The sequence below is a fragment of the Hypanus sabinus genome, chromosome 10 (assembly GCF_030144855.1).
Source record: "Hypanus sabinus isolate sHypSab1 chromosome 10, sHypSab1.hap1, whole genome shotgun sequence".
Taxonomy (NCBI): Eukaryota; Metazoa; Chordata; class Chondrichthyes; order Myliobatiformes; family Dasyatidae; genus Hypanus; species Hypanus sabinus.
The window spans coordinates 53,743,356-53,761,109 of NC_082715.1; the positions used below are offsets into that span (position 1 = coordinate 53,743,356).

At 41.9% G+C, this 17,754-nt stretch overlaps 1 protein-coding gene across 1 annotated transcript in view; it reads left to right on the top strand.

Moving 5' to 3' along the window:
• The window catches only part of nbas (NBAS subunit of NRZ tethering complex), a 325,125-nt gene extending 319,235 nt beyond the window's left edge, over positions 1 to 5,890 (top strand). The window contains exon 52 of the mRNA XM_059981865.1: positions 5,287 to 5,890. Within this exon, the coding sequence (XP_059837848.1) occupies positions 5,287 to 5,562 (276 nt within the window). The 3' untranslated portion in view covers positions 5,563 to 5,890. The remainder of the gene's footprint in view (positions 1 to 5,286) is intronic.
• Positions 5,891 to 17,754: the final 11,864 nt, after the last annotated feature.

Below are 17,754 nucleotides of genomic sequence, written 5' to 3' on the forward strand. Positions count from 1 at the left end.
ACCGAGAGAGAGAGATTGGGGGAGAAGAGAAAGAACTTGCCGAGTCTTGATGAATCTTCCGTGAAATCGGGGGAGCGTTGGTTCCCTCTCCCTGATGTTTGTTAAAAGTGGTTTTCTGTGATTCCAGCCACAGATTCCAATCCCGGAATCTAACGCACGTGGCTTCCTTCAGAAGCTGATGCGGGATCACTGTCTCGTGTCTTCTGGGTGCGTCTGAGGGGCTGTCCCCCTGAGACTCTCCTTTATACTTCCTCACGGGGTCGCAGGTGTCAATCAGGTTGGGGTGATGCAATCTCTCTCTCAACCAGCCCACCTTGCTCGAGAGCTTTTCACGTGGTCTCCATGAGACAATAGTCGCTGGCACCTTATTCTGTATCCCGGGTGGGATGTGCAATTTGGCACGTTTCTCTCTCTCTCACTTCCTGGGTCTACTGACCCCCCCCCTCAATGGGTGCTCTTGCGATTCTCACAAAGGAGGGGGCTGGGATCATAACACCTCCCCTCTTAAAACGTTTTTTACCAGCGGTTAAAACGGAGTGGTACACAGTCTTACAGGAGTTTTGAATCTAACACAATACACAAGTTTTTCTTTTCACAGAGTACTACCGTTATACATTCAAGTCAGTATCTAAATAGTTAACGATTACAGTGTCCCTTTCTTTAATATCTTACATTGCGAACCGTACATCAGACTTCAATTCAATAACCACCTATTTATTTTTTTTCTCCTAAGCAACAAAACTAAGGAGGTGTGACCTTAGCTTAGGTGCATTTACAAAAGTTTACACGAATACTAATCGTTTCAGTCGTTTAACTTAACCGGCAGGTCTCCAAAGGGCTGTCTTTATTATTCACTGGCTTTGGCACAAACCCATTCAACTTGCTTGGCTGTCTAACAATGGCATCCCCATTAACCGTCGCCTCTTTTTCGGCGAGCCCCCCCCGGTGGGGAACTTGAGTAGTTTTGCGTGGTGAACTCCCACCCGCCCCGTTCATCGGGGTTACTTTAGCAACACCATGCCCTGGACTTAGACCATCTCCACCCAATTCTGTGATTTCACCCAGGTGGCTGGCCCTTTTATCAGTCCCCTTCAGGCTATTGGTGTTTGATTCGAACTCTTCGCTCAAGTAGCCTGTCGAAGGCAGCCTTTTCACACCCCATCCTGGCATAACCATAGAGTGGGGGGCCCCGCTATTCCCCGGCTCACTCTGTGAGCGATCTGCCAGGTTTAAGATTTCTTCCTTCGATTTGGAAACTACAGACTTTTTGTTTCCTTTGCTGACAATCCTCACCCCCCCATTCTTAAATTCGGCGTTAACTTTGAACCCACCTTCGAGTACAAACACCGGGGAACTCACACTTCCCCCGGTTACCAAGGTTAACCCTTTTTCCACTGAACCAAGTCTATCTGACCCACAAGGACGGCCGCCCCGTTCCACTGGATCAGATACCTCAGACTTCTTCTGAGCTCCATTACCAGGTTCAGCACCTCGTGCATCCCCATCTCGGACACACTCAAACGGGACATTGGCCTCTTCCAGGCTTTCAACACCCGTACCTTTTTCAAATTCTAACTTCCCCCGATCCTCCCAGTTACTCTCTGGGCAGCTCCCACCCGGGGAAGGTGCAACCCTGCGAGCTGAAACAACCTCCTCGGCCCTTTCAGCAGACCCCTTCGAAGCAAGGGTATCCTTTCCATCTAGGACTGCCCTCCTGTCATTATCGGGAACACCTTTAGAACTCTCAAGTTCTTCAAACAATTCTGCCAAACCAGACAGATCATCCATGTCCAACTCTGGACCTTTTAACAGCTTTACCTGTTTCTCATCTTTATTTCCTACCTTTAGGACCTTTCTCTTTGCTAAGGGCAAATCTATCTCCTTTCCCTTACGCCCTTTCACTTTACTACCCTTCGTCTTACCACCCTCTAAACCCGCATGGCACAGGGTCAGCAAAGACGTCTCAGCCAAATCAAAACGGGCCAGATTTAAACTGCTCTCGTTCACAGCTCTCTCTCTCGACAGGCTGCGAGTGACCGCGCCGGCGAGATGGTCCTTGGGCGCTAGGGACGGGGCCACCACACTCGCCGGTCGCCAGGTCGGCAGCATGGCTGACCAAACCTTACCCCCTGCTAAGTCGTTTCCCAGCAGGATGTCCACGTCAGCTCTCGGGAATTCTGAGGGCACCCCTATTTCAACTGATCCATACACCAGCTCACAATCCAGGATGACCTTATATAAGGGTACCATTTCTATCCGTTTATTTATTCCTTCCACCTTTACCATGCCCGTTTCCCGACCAAATTCTAGTACCTTACGGCTAACCAGGGATAGTTCAGCGCCCGTATCTCTCCAGATTCGTACGGGAACTGGTGTGTCTCCCTCCGTCACAGACACGGTTCTGTGTGACAGACAACTCCCAGAGCCTTCTCGTACTCTGTCTACCCTCGGCTCTCTGGTCGATTTGCTGATTACCATGGTACACCTGATAGGGACTGCGGCTTTCCCTCTTCCTATCTCCTTCCTCGGAGCAAAGCATCGAGATGCAATGTGCCCCTCCTTTCCACAATTAAAACAGGTCAAACCCGGAACCCTCTGGCCGTCTTACCTTTCCCCCTCAACCTTACTGCTAGCTCCCGGTGGGACCTCTGCCTCACTCGTCAGACTTTCTCGATCATTCCCACGGTCTCTCTGGGGACCTTTATTCGAGGGAGTCTTTGTCTTGTGGGTTAGGGCATATTCGTCCGCCAACCTGGCAAATTCTGAAATGGACTTATCTGGCTTCTCATTCAAATACACCCGGATCTCCTCCGGAACACAACTTTTGAATTCCTCAATCAAAAATAACTCCCTGAGACGCCCATAATCCTCGCCCACTCTTTCCGCGGTGCACCAACGGTCCAAGAGCACCCCCTTCTCATGGGCTAGCTCGGTATACGTTTGATTCCACCCTTTCCTTAAATTTCTAAACTTTTGTCTATAGGCCTCAGGTACCAATTCGTAAGTCCGGAGAATGACCTTTTTTACCTCATTATAATTCTCCGCTCCTCCCTCCTCCAGGGACAAGGCCGCATATGCTCGTTGGGCCTTCCCCTTTAACACACTTTGTAACAACGCCACCCACTGCTTTTTGGCCACCTCTGATTTACTGCCACCTTTTCAAAAAGCAAGAAATAACTATCGACATCGGTCTCCTCGAACGGGGGCACCAATCTCAACTCCCTACTAACATTAAACCGCTCTGCTTGGTCTAACCCTTGATCTCTTCGCTCGTTCTTCATCTTCTCAATTTCCCAGTCATGTTGCCTCTGTTTCTCTTTCTCTTCTGCTTCTAGCTTCTTTCGGTGAATTTCATGCTATCTTTGCCTTTCCCTCTCTCTCTCTTGCCTTTCCCTCTCTCTCTCTCTCTCTCTCAGCCGCTTCCAGCTCTTTTAACTTAAGTTCACGTTCCAACTTTAATTTCTCCACCTCTAACTGAACCGTCCCACTTGATGGTACTTTGTCAGGGATATCTTCCAATACCTCATCTTCAAACACATTCTTCTCAACGTAATACTGAGTTATGGCCCTTCGTACCTCCCGCTTTTTCATGGACGACCTCACTTCTGTGAGGTTCAACCCCTTCGCTAAATTTAACGTCTGATTTTGTGGCCGCCTCTAGCGCCCCCACCGTCGGGTTTTCCATAAATTCACCCACGTCCATCTTTGCTGGTTTCCCGTCTGGCTACCCGCGTAACCAGATTCAAGTTTTTGATTTACAAGCCCGATTCACTGGCCTCCCAATTTGGTGTCAGATCCCGAACGAGAGCCCCAACTGTTATGAATCCCGTAACTGGAGAACTTACCAGCAAAGATAGAGAGGTCCGTTGAAGTCTGATGTCACTATTTTCAAACGTTTTATTTATAAAGGGACACAAAAGTAGGGTTAATACATACATTCAGATAGTGCACATCGTCAACATTCAACCTAAAGCGCGGGTATAGTAATAATCATCATTAAGAAGTGAGCTCTGCTGGTGTCTAGGGGTTAATAGATTGTCCATTAGAAATATAAAAGTCACTCTGAAAGTCTGCAGGCCTCAGCCCTTTGAAAATCGCTGGGTTTCACGTGGGGCGACCGAGAGAGAGAGATTGGGGGAGAAGAGAAAGAACTTGCCGAGTCTTGATGAATCTTCCGTGAAATCGGGGGAGCGTTGGTTCCCTCTCCCCGATGTTTGTTAAAAGCGGTTTTCTGTGATTCCAGCCACAGATTCCAATCCCGGAATCTAACGCACGTGGCTTCCTTCAGTATGGCTTCCCGCTGCTGCGGGATCACTGTCTCGTGTCTTCTGGGTGCGTCTGAGGGGCTGTCCCCCTGAGACTCTCCTTTATACTTCCTCACGGGGTCGTTGGTGTCAATCAGGTTGGGGTGAAGCAATCTCTCTCTCAACCAGCCCACCTTGCCCGAGGGCTTTTCACGTGATCTCCATGAGACAATAGTCGCTGGCATCTTATTCTGTATCCCGGGTGGGGCATGCAATTTGGCACGTTTCTCTCTCTCTCACTTCCTGGGTCTACTGCCCCCCCCCCCCCCCAACGGGTACTCTTGCGATTCTCACAAAGGAGGGGGCTGGGATCATAACAACTGATACACCAATAAAGCATTCTATCTTAATGCATAGCAGCTTAGTATGGAACTGCTTTGCACGTGACTGCAAGAAACTGCACAGAGTTGTGACCACAGCTCAGCACATCACAGAAACCAGCCTCCCTGTCTATACAGTACTTTTCAATACCCCAGTAAAGCAGGCAGTATAATTAAAGACCTTGCATATTCTAGATTTGTTCTCTTCTCCCCTTTTCCATCTGGCAGAAGATACAAGAGCCTAAATCCATGTACCACCAGGCTCAAGGACAGCTTCTATCCTGCTGTTCTAAGACTGTTGAATGGTTCCCTACCACAATTAGGTGGACTCTGAGTATGGTTTGGAGGTGCCAATGCAGTGGATGGGAAAAAGCTGCAGAGGGTTTTAAGTAAAGCCAGCTCCATCATGGGCACAATCTTCCTTGTTACGATCTTGTACCTTATTGTTTGCATCTTCTTTCTCTGTAGCTGTTCTGCTTTATTCTATATTTTTTACTGTTTTTCGGTAAACTAGATTTGATCTGTATGAACAGTATCTCAGTACATATGGTGATAATAAGCCCATTCCAATTTGAATTCTAATTCTGAATTAGAGTCTTCAGCAGCTAATGAAATATCATATTTCAAAATAATTTATGCAATTGTATTTTTCTTCCCTATAGATTGATGCTTCCAGTTGTGATTCCGAATTGCTTTCCCTGCTGCTAGACAAGAAATTGGTGGTTGATTGCATCTCTACTGTTTTCTACCCTCACCTTATAAAACATCTTTTGGCCAATCACAAGGAGGGACAGTGGAGTGTTGATGATATCGCAGAACAGTTGAATCAAGCAGGTTATGCTGCAGAAGGTGGATCTCTAATTATGTCCCACAGAGCTGTACATCCATCCTTATGTACATTTAGCGCTGCATTAAATGTTGCAAAGAGGTGGTTATGAAAGTATTTTGCCACCACAAAGTATATTTAATTAAGTTCCTCAAAAGTGAAGTTGCATAGAGGGCACAGATGGACCTTTAAGTTTCAGCTGGATACTGGGTAGAAACTGACATGTCTGTAACTGCTGCCTGGAGATTATCTTCTGGAATTTGATCCACAAAATCAGTGTGATTGTCTCAGCAATCTTTCAATTGTGCATTTTTCTTGAATTCAGAAACCTATCAATTAATAACAATTAACAAGTGCTTATTAATATTATCACCGGGTACGGTGCACTTCCAGGATTGTAGATGTGAGATACTGTATTAAAATTTTCAAACAAAATTGCTTATTTAAATTTGTGGGATTATTTCTTCTGAGAGAGGAAACATGTAGGAAATATCTTGTGCAGACAGAAATATGGAAATACGTGAACTGATCTGGCGACCTGATCTCGTTCCTTAAGAGATATGGTTCATATCGAAGCAGCTAGTCTTGATTTTTCTTCAGATTGAATACAGTGTATGATGGCAAATTACCCCTCATGAACTGAGCTGCATTGTTCCTTCATGGCGAAACTTTTCAAGAAGACTAATTTGGGAAGATTGATTGACATCAAATTGTTTCTTAAATGCAAATTTTTGCACTTAACGCACAATGCAGAGTTTCAAACTTCAAGTTCGTAATAAGAATTGTATTTAAAAATAACTGGTGTATCAGTTTGTTACATAATCATTATTTACCTCCCTAGGTGGTTTTCAGCATCATCCTTGGCTATTTCAATAATATGTATCCATCTAACTTTCTTTTTTTCTATGAGTAGTATTTTCCCCACCCTAACACTGTTCTGCATATTAGCTCAACAGCTCAAATTGGTCCTCTTGGTGTTATTTGTAAATTCAATCAGATTGCATCAAGTTTCTATGTTCAAGTTATTTTTTGTGAAATAGATCTGTGGTGGTCCTAGCACTGAGCCCTAGGAAATCAACAAAAATAATATTATTAAACCCCATGGTGACATGGCTTGACTAATGTTGTCACCTAATTCATCCATTTCCCTGTTTTCTCTGAATTTTCATGGCTCATGCAAAAAACATTGAATACAGGAGCAGTAAAGACCATATGACCTGCTGACCATGTTCTAATATTTAATCAAATTTAGGCTGCTACTCTATCTCAATATCATTTTTCTACTCCCTTCCTGTAGGAGATACCTTTAGGTCCAGAAATATTTCCGTTAATAATTTCAGCTCGTTAAAGTCCAAGGCATCATACCCGGTATCCTGAGGCTCTAAGTCTAATTAGTGGCCTTTTGTCTCACACTATACCAGATGTTTATAGGAAGTTAAGGGAAATTATGTTTTAGGTCTAACTATAATCTATTTGTTTTGTCATTTAGGTTAAGGATGTTGGTGAAGTCCACAGTTCTGAATTATTGTTGACTGACATTAATTAGGTTATTTTTGTGCAGATTAAACTAGTTCACTTCTGAATATTGATTCTTTTATTTTATACAAAATGAAATCAACTGTCCAAATATTTTTAGTGTCTTTAATTTTCATGTCTTTCTAAGGTTGAAAGCAATCTTTTATACCTCCTGTAGCATCTACTGATTTATCACTGCCTCAACAAATTTTCTCCCTTCTCTCATTATTCTTAGATAAACTCTGTTCATCCCTGGGGATTTATTTGTTTTGAGCACGATTAGCAAGTCTAAGACTTTGATCTCCTTTTTAAACAAAATCATTGATTTAGTTGGGATATCTTTGTTTGGAAACAGAATGTAATGCTTGCCTTCCCCAGAGACACAGAGCATTCATTATTCTGTGCTCAAATTCTGTGCCAAACATTTTTGCTGTTTTACTGATTGCTCTCATGTTGTTGTGATATATCATATGCAATAAATTCCCAAAAAAATGCAGCTTAGGAGGACATTGCCCATCATGCTTTTCCTGCTTCCTTGAACCAGACCTCTCCTTCCTCCATAAAATTTACCTTTAATTCTTTTCCCAATTCCCCTCAGAATGCTTTCATTGCATCAAATGGCAACACTTTTGTGTATCTACTGTTTTAATATGTTAATTATTTGTGAAATTGACGTAATTTGGTTTCTTCTGTCTAGAAGTACTTGTTGATTCTGTCATGATCAACATGATCATCTTGAACATCATCTCTGTATAGAGAGTTGAGGTAAGAGCTAGCAAGTGAAATGTAGGTCCAGGTAAAGAGGAGTGATTGCACATTGGAGGTCTGGTAGGAGGGAGGAGTGGAAATAGCCACAGAACAGAGATGATAGAGGTAGCAAAGGGTTGCAGATGACTGAATCTGATGGGAAAGGAAGCGGTAGTATGGTACCAAATAAGGGAGTTGGGATGGGTACATGGGAAGGTGTGGGGGAGGGGAACCTGTAGAAGGTGGTGTGGGTGATGGGGGGATGGAGGGGTAGGAAGGGGATAAAAACAAAGCAAGGGTTGGGTTTGGTGTGTGTAGGAGGACATGGGAGGATCATAAAGAGAGAAAATCAGGGGAGAGCAGTTATGAGAATAGGTTGAGTGAACTCAGCCTTTTCTCCTTGGAGTGATGGAGGATGAGAGGTGACCTGATAGATGTGTACAAGATAATGAGAGGCATCGATCGTGTAGATAGTCAGAGGCTTTTCCCCAGGGCTGAAATTGCTAGCAGAAGAGGACGTAGTTTTAAGGTGCTTGGAAGTAGGTACAGAGGAGATGTCAGAGATAAGTTTTTTACGCAGAGAGTGGTGAATGCGTGGAATGAGCTGCCAGCAGCAGTGGTGGAGACAGAAACGATTGGGTCTTTTAAGGGACTTCCGGATGGCTACATGGAGCTTAGAAAAATAGAGGGCTATGGATAAAGCCCAGATAGTTCTATGGCAGGGACATGTTTGGCACAGCTTTGTGGGCTGAAGGGCCTGTATTGGTTTTCTATGTATCAATGTTTCTATGTTTAACTGAAACTGAAAAATTCAATGCTTATGTCGTTAGGTTGTAGACTACCTGGATTTCAGTATTGGCAGTCTCTTAGCTCCATTAAGATAGTATACTTGAGCTGTTTTTTTATTCTTCCATAAAGGCTTCTGCGTAACTTTGTGTCCTTTGAGACATTTTGTATATACACCCCTAGGTCTGTTTCCTTTAAAATTATACCTTTTAAATTCATATTGCCTGTCCTAAATACAAAATGTTTCACTTCACAATTTTCACTTTTTAATTTTATTTGTAAAGTATCTGTCCATTTTACTTATCTCTCTATATCCTCTTAACTTCTAATCATCATCATCACCATGTGCCGTGTCAAACAACGTGGGCAATGATGGTCTCATGACCATGATTATTCTTGGCAAATTTTGCTACAAGAGTGGTTTGCCATTGCCTTTCTCTGGACAGTGTCTTTACAAGAAAGATTATCCCAGCTATTATCAATACTCCTCAGAGATTGTCTGGTGTCAGTAGTCATATAACCAGGACTTATGATATCGACCAGCTGCTCACAAGACCATCCACCACCTGCTCCCATGGTTTCATGTGACCCTGAATAGAGGGCTAAGCAGGGACTACAGTTTGACCAAGAATGACCTGCAAGCTACAAAGAAAAGCGGTGCCTTATACCTCCTTTGATAGAGACGTATCTCCACCCTGCCACCCATACTAAACTTTGAAACAAACTGAGAATCCCAAAAAGGAACACCTTATATACCAGCTGGGTAGCCTCCAACCTGATGGCATGAACAATGACCTCTCTAACTTCCGTTAATGCCCCTCCTCCCCTTCTTACCCCATCCCTGACATATTTAGTTGTTTGCCTGTTCTCCATCTCCCTCTAGTGCTTCCCCCACTCCTTCCTTTCTCCCAAGGCCTCCTGTACCATGATCCTTTCCCTTCTGCAGCTCTGTATCACTTTCGCCTATCACCTTTCCAGCTCTTAGCTTCATCCCACCCCTTCCGGTCTCCTCCTATCATTTCGCATTTCCCCCTCCCCCCACTACTTTCAAATCTCTTACTATTTTTCTTTTCAGTTAGTTCTGATGAAGGGTCTCGGCCCGAAACGTCGACAGTACTTCTCCTATAGATGCTGCCTGGCCTGCTGTGTTCCACCAGCATTTTGTGTGTGTTGAGAATCCCAAAGGTTGCCTGAGATGCATAGAGTGTGAAAGAGGTGAAAGTAGATATCAGCCTGCTGGAAAACGATACCGGAGTGGTCATATTGGGGGAAAATGAAATGGTGGAATAACTGAATAAGTATTTTGCTTCAGTTTTCACTGTGGAGGACTCTAGCAGTATGGTGGAAGTTCAACATGTCCACGTGAGGTGTGTGAAGGTTCTTGGGAAAGTGAAAGTAGTTAAGTCACCTGGACCAGATGGTGTACACCCCAGAGTTCTGAAAGTGGTGGCTGAAGAGATTGTGGAGGCATTTGTAATGATCTTTAAAGAATCACTAGATTCTGGAAGGGTTCCAGAAGACTGGAAAATTGCAAATGTCACACCACTCTCCAAGAAGGAAGAGAGGCCGGAGAAAGGAAATAATAGGCCAGTTTGTCTAACCTCTGTCGATGGGAGGATGTTGGAGACGGTCTAAAGGATGTAGTTTCAGGATACTTAGAGGCGCATGATAAAATAGGATGTAGTCAGCATGATTTCCTGAAGGGAAAGTCTTGCCTGACATATCTGTTGGAATTCTTTGAAGAAATAATAAGCAGAATAGATAGACAAAGGAGAATCGGTTAATGTTGCGTACTTGGATTTTCATATGGGTTGACAAGCTACCACACATGAGGCCGCTTAACAAGCTATAAGTCCGTGATATTACAGTAAAGAATCTAGCATGGATAAAGCATTGGCTGGTTGGCAGGAGGGAAAGAGTGGGAATAAAGGGAGCCTTTACTGACTGGCTGCCAGTGACAAATGGTGTTCGGGACCGATTCTTTTTACATTATATGTCAGTTATTTTGATGATAGACTTAATAGCTTTGTTACAGAGTTTGCAGATGATACAAAGATCAGTGGAGGGTGGCAGGTGGTTTTGAGAAAGTAGAAAGGCTGCAGAAGGATTTGGATTGGGAGAATGGGCAAAGAAGTAGCAGATGGAATACAATGTTAGGAAGTGTTCTTTGGTAGAAGACATAAAAGGTTTGACTATTTTCTAAAATGGAGAGAAAATACAAAAAAATGAGGTGCAATGGGACTTGAGAGTCCTTGTGCAGGATTCCCTAAGGGTTAATTTGTAGGTTGAGTCCATGTTGAGGAAGGCAAATGCGATGTTGGCATTCAGTTCAAGAGGATTAGGATGTAAAAGCAGGGATGTAATGCTGAGAGTTTATAAAGCACCGGTGAGGCCTCACTTGGAGAGTTGTGAGCAGTTTTGGACCCCTTATCTTAGAAAGGATGTGCTGAAACTGGGGAGTGTGCAAAGGAGGTTCACGAAAATGATTTCTAGATTGAATGGCTTGTCATATGAAGAGTTTTTAATGGCCCTAGGCCTGTATTCAGTGGATTTCAAAAGAATGAGGGGTGACAACAACTGCTTTGCTAAGCACTTCATTTTGGTTGCAATATGATTCTGAACTCTTGGCCCATTAAATAGTAATAAGCCAGAGGTTAGCATATAGTATCCTTATCCTCGTCACATTCTCCATCATTTCCTTAAAGAACTCAACTAAGTTAATCAATTGTAATTCATTTTTAACAAATTAGTATTAACATTCATCTGACTTTTCTAAGTGCCATTTAGCTTTGTTGCAAGTTATTGTTTTCCCCACAACTGACCCAGGCTGATTGGTCAGAGATTCTTGTATAATCTTTTTTTAAAAAGACATGCAACATTCACAATTCTCCAGTTCTGTTCAAATGTACTTCATCCCCTTCCCTTGCCAAAACATACCACTATGACATGTCATACGCCATGTCTTCCCCAACACAAAGTGAAGATTGTGGCTAAACTCTGCTGTCTTCCATTATTCACTGAAATTACCCTTCAGCACATTTTTATTATAACCTTCATATTTATACACAGTGATCTCATCGCAAAATGTTGACACTTATTCATTTCCATAGATGCTGCCTGATCTGCTGAGATCTTCCAACATTTTGTGTGTGTTGCTCTGGATTTTCCACATTGGCAGAATATCTTGTGTTTATATTATATAATTTCTCCAGTCTTTTGCTTTACTGCTACATTGGTAGCATCCTCATTAGTGAAGACTGATACAGAGTACTTAGTATTTCAGTGTCCACAGAATCTTCTTGGATGTGCCCTTCATTGCCTACCCTTTTGCTTGTGTTTCTTAAAAGGCAAAGATTTCCTTTTATAATGGCCACTTATCTATTCCTTCTCTCTGAAGCATGTGAATTCTCCCTTTCATACTTCCTGGACCTTGAAACTTTTATAAGAATCCCCAGCTCAGTAGAATCTTCTGTCTTTTCATTCCAGTCACTTAAGAACTCAATAAATCAATTGCATAACACTTTCTTCCCAGCTTTATGCATTTGGAAATTCACGAACAAACATTCAAGTAAATAAGGAAAAGGCCACCCAGTTTCTTGACTCTACTTCACAATTTAAGAAGCTTATTACTGAACTGATTGTAAAGTTAATTCTGCATTTTGGTCTATTTGTGGTAATATTTAAACTCCCCCCTCCCCCACCCACTTATTAAGTACCTATCTAACTATCTCTGCATGAAAAATATTCATAGACTGCTTCTACTGCCTATTGAGATGGAGAAAGACTCACTCCATCTTTCTTAAATAAGTCTAATACTGTACACAGTGCATAAGTAATAACACCACTGCCTTATATGGTTAAAACATAATCTCCAACTTATGATTTCAAATCCCCTCATGATAAATGGTATTAGAAACATTAAAAGCCTACAGCACAATACAGGCCCTTTGGCCCAGAAAGTTGTGCCAAACATGTTCCTACCTTAGAAATTACTAGGCTTACCCATAGCCCTCTGTTTTTCTAAGCTCCATGTACCTGTCCAAAAGTCTCTTAAAAGACCCTAACGTATCTGCCTCCACCACCGTTGACGGCAGCCGATTCCACGCACTCACCACTCTCTGAGTAAAAAAGCTTACCCCTGGCATCTCCTCTATACCAACTCCCCAGCAGCTTAAACCTGTTTCAGCCCTGGGAAAAAGCCTCTGACTATCCACACAATCAATGCCTCTCATCATTGTTATTCTGTTAACTTTCCTAATTACTTATTGTTTGTGTATAGTAGCCTAATGCAAGTCATGCACTCAGACACCCAGATTCCTCTTTCTCTTTGAGTTCCACATTGCTTCAGCCTTTGGATAGGATATGGTTTATGTTTAATTTTTGCTGCCAGATTAGGTAATTTCACATATTCATTCATTATAATCACAATTAGCCAGTTCTTTGCCTACTCACTGAGCCCATATGTATCCCTGTATAATCTCTTAATGTCCTCTGCATAATTTATTTTCCTATCATTGCATAAGCAGCAAAATTATTAATATCATTTGTTTCATTATCAAAATTGTTATCCTATATAATATAAACTGTTAGATTGTTGCACTTTAATGTTTATATTTATAGTTTGTATTACAAATAATATTAAATGACCCTTGGCACACATTACATCTTCCCTGAGAGTCATTTGTATCTGCTCTTGTTTCCTGTTTGCAAATTGATGTTTTATCCATGTCAATGCATTGCTACCTATACAATGCTCTTGTACTTTCTCCAATAGCTGTTGATGAAATACTGTCCCTTCTGCAAATGTAAGTATAGTTATTTATTTCCCTTTTTCCACATTAGACGTTGGTCAAGAGAAGAATTTCGCAAAGCTAAAGCTGGTGTATCATCTAATACTGTACACAGTGCATAAGTAATAACACCACTGCCTTATATGATTAAAACATAATCTCCAACTTATGATTTCAAATCCCCTCATGATAAATAGTATCAGAAACATAGGAAACCTACAGCACAACACAGGCTGATGAAAGTATGGAAATTGTCCTGTCCAAGACTGGAAGAAGCTGCAGAAAATCATGAACATAGCCCAGCGCATCACACAAACCAATCTTCCATCCTTGGATTCACTTTACACCGCACGCTGTCAGAGCAGCACTGCCAGGATAATCAAGGACACAACCCACCCAGCCAACACACTTTTTGTCCCTTTTCCCTCCGGGAGAAGGTTCAGGAGCTTGAAGATTCATATGGCCAAATTTGGGAACAGCTTCTTTCCAACTGTGATAAGACGGCTGAACGGATCCTGACCCGGATCTGGGCCGTACCTTCCAAATATCCCGACCTGACTTGCACTACATTACTTTCCGTTTTCTATTTTCTAATTATGACTTATAATTTAAATTTTTATTGTATTTACTTCAATTTGTACTTCAGGGAGCGTGAAGCGCAGAATCAAATATCGCTGTGACGATTGTACGCTCTAGTATCAATTGTTTTGTGACAATAAAGTAGCCCCTTCTTTTAGTTTCTCATTTGATGTTGGTGTTAGTTGTTGAAGTTTTTCCATTCTGCAAATGAACCAATTGAGCCAAATTGTCCAATTTGCTGTTTCTGCTATACTTCAATAATATACCAATTACAATTCCATTTTTCCTCATCTAAGTGGATCAGCGTGACCCATATTTTCTTTTCTGTTACATGCTTTTTTAGACTTCCTCGAAATGTATGTTTGTTATTCATTAAAACCACTCCTTAAGCAGTAAGTACTAGATTCTTAGCAAGTCAGGTCAATTTGAGCTCGTCGTCATGTGTACAAGCACAGTAAGGTACAGAAACATTGCTTAGAGCAACATTAAGGCACTTAAATACAGACAATGTGTAAAATATAAAGTATATATAAATTATACAAGAGAGTGAAGATGAAAAAAAAACACTGGGTAAAGAAGTTTCTTCTAAGTTTTCTATTCAATTGCTTGGTGAATATCTAAATTGATGCCCCATAGTTGTAGATCTCTGCTGGGTTGCCTCACAGTCACCTTTTCTCTAGGGAAGAGGAACCCAATACATTCATGCTTGCCTAACAAATACATCCTTGTATTTCTAGTATAATTATTGAAAACCTTTTGACTCCCTTTGCAGTGCCACCATAGCCACCTCTTAAAGTGGCAACTAGAAATGTACACAGTTTGTATGTGGCCTGACCAAATTTCATACAACTTAGTATGAATTCCCTACTTTTCAATTCTGACCCTCTAGAAATAAACTGTGGTATTTGGCTTTCTGACTCTGTGGTGCAACCTTTAATAATTTATCACTGAAGATCCCTTTGCTCTTTAATCCTGACATGGACTTGCATCTTCTAAGAAACCTGCTCTTTGAATATGCGCAACCTCATACTCTTATGTTCCACTTCATTTGCTAATTATTTGCCTATTATGTGAGTTTACTAATATTTATTAATATCCTTCTGTAATTTATTGTAGTCCTCCTGAGGATGTTCTCTTTCCACCATTACATCTCCACCTACCTCAATATCAGCATTACATTTAGAATCAAGTGCCTAAATTATTAATGTAAATTTTGAATACCAGTTGTCCTGTGACTGATTCTTGTGAAACTTCACTGGCAATTTTGTTTCATTATAAATAGCTGTCCTTTATCCCCATTCTGTTTCTGCTCTGAAGCCAATTAAAAATCCATTTTGTGACTTGTCTTCTTTTATGTTCTGTGATATTCAATAGCTTATTAAGCATTATCCTATCAAAGTGGCATCTTCCTCATTTTATTTTCCACTTTGTTACTATTCAGAAATAGTTGGTAAGGTCAGTCCAGTGGAATTTTCTCTTTTAGACTTCTAATTGTTATACTTTTTTCTAAAATTTCCAGACTTTTAATCTTCCCTTTTGTAGGGATTTATGTATTTTCCTACTTTTGATATTAAACCGATTGGTCCACAGTTGCCCTTGTGAAATTTAAGGATTACCTTAGCTATTTGCCTATGCTGTCTCTCTCCTAGACTTCTTGAATATTTATGGAGCCAGTCCATCCAGATCAGTCCTTTTATTCTCTACAAGTTTGGTTAGTTTATATCCCTTTGTACATTTTTTTTATTGAGAGGTACAACACGGTAACAGAGCCTACTGGGACAATATGCCTTGTGTCTTTGGACCCAGCACCCAGAGGAAACCCACACGGTCAACAGGAGAATATACAAACTATTTATAGACAGTGGCAGTATTGCACCCAGATCGCTGGCGCTGTAATAGTGTTACTCCAAACACTACAATACTTCCACTTAACACATCATCCAGTGTCATTTATCATAATTTATATAATCTAATATATAATTATTAGATAATTCTGCCACCTCCATGTGTATATTATTCAAATGCACTCTTTCCATCGTAACCGTCATAGGAATTTAAAAATTGGAACAGAATTGGAAGGAAAATAGCCAGAGGTTGTGGTACATGTTGGTACCAATGACATAGGCAAGGGAAGAGGTCCTGAAAGTAGACTACAGGAAGCTAGGAAGGAAGTTGAGAAGCAGGACCACAAAGGTAGTCATCTGTGCCACGCGACAGTGACAGGAATAGAGTGAGGTGGAGGATGAATGTGTGGCTGAGGGATTGCAGCAGGGGGCAGGGATTCAGATTTCTGGATTATTGGGACCTCTTTTAGGGCAGGAGTGACCTGTACAAAAAGGACAAGTTGCACTTGAATCCCAGGAGGACCAATATCCTGGCGGGGAGATTTGCTAAGGCTATTGAGGAGAGTTTCAACTAGGATTGCTGGAGGGTGGGAACCAAACTGAAGAGACGGAGGAAGAGGTGGTTGGCTCACAAATAGAGCTTGGAGACAGTGCGAGAGGGAGGATAGGCAGGTAATAAAGAAGGGGCGTACTCAGACTGAAGGTTTGAGAGGTGTCTATTTTAATGCAAGAAGTATTGTGAGCAAAGTGGATGAGTTTAGTGTGTGGATCAGTACTTGGAGCTATGATGTTGTGGCCATTACAGAGACCCTGATGGCTCAGGGACAGGAATGATTACTTCGTGTGCCAGGCTTTAGATGTTTCAGAAAGGACAGGGAGGGAGGCAAAAGAGGTGGGGGTGTGGCACTGCTGATCAGAGATAGTGTCACGGCTGTGGAAAAGGAGGAAGACATGGAGGGATTGTCTATGGAGTCTCTGTGGGTGGAAGTTAGGAACAGGAAGGAGTTAATAACTGTACTGGGTGTTTTTTATAGACCACCCAATAGTAACAGGGATATTGAGCAGCAGATAGGGAGACAGATTCGGGAAAGGTGCAATAATAACAGGGTTGTCATGGTGGGAGATTTTAATTTCCCAAATTATCAATTGGCATGTCCCTAGAGCAAGGGGTTTAGATGGGGTAGAATTTGTTAGGTGTGTTCAAGAAGGTTTCTTGACACAATGTGTAGATGAGCCTATAAAAGGAGACACTGTACTTGATCTGGTATTGGGAAATGAACCTGGTCAGGTGTCAGATCTCTCAGTAGGAGAGCATTTTGGAGATAGTGATCACAATTCTATCTCCTTTACCACAGCATTGGAGAGGGATAGGAACAGACAAGTTAGGAAAGCGTTTCATTGGAGTAAGGGGAAATATGAGGCTATCATGCAGGAACTTGAAAGCATAAATTGGAAACAGTTATTCTCAGGGAAATGTATGGAAGAAATGTGGCAAATGTTCAAGGGATATTTGCATGGAGTTCTGCATAGGTACGTTCCAATGAGACGGAAAGGATGGTAGGGCACAGGAACCATGGTGTACAAAGGCTGTTGTAAATTTAGTCAAGAAGAAAAGAAGAGCTTACAAAAGTTTCAAAAAAACTAGGTAATGGTAAACAGCTAGAAGATTATAAGGCTAGCAGGAAGAAGCTCAAGACTGAAATTAGGAGAGCCAGAAGGGGCCATGAGAAGTCCTTGGCAGACAGGATTAAGGAAAACCCCAAGGCATGCAACAAGTATGTTAAAAGCAAGAGGATAAGATGTGAGAGAATAGGACCAATCAAGTGTGACAGTGGAAAAGTGTGTATGCAATCAGAGGAGACAACAGAGGTACTTAATGAGTACTTTGCTTCAGTATTCAGTACAGAAAAGGATCTTGGCGATTGTAGGAATGACTTACAGTGGATTGAAAAGCTTGAGGATGTAGATATTAAGAAAGAGGATGTGCAGGAGCTTTTGGAAAGTATCAAATTGGACAAGTCAAGTTATTTCTTCAGCGGTTTG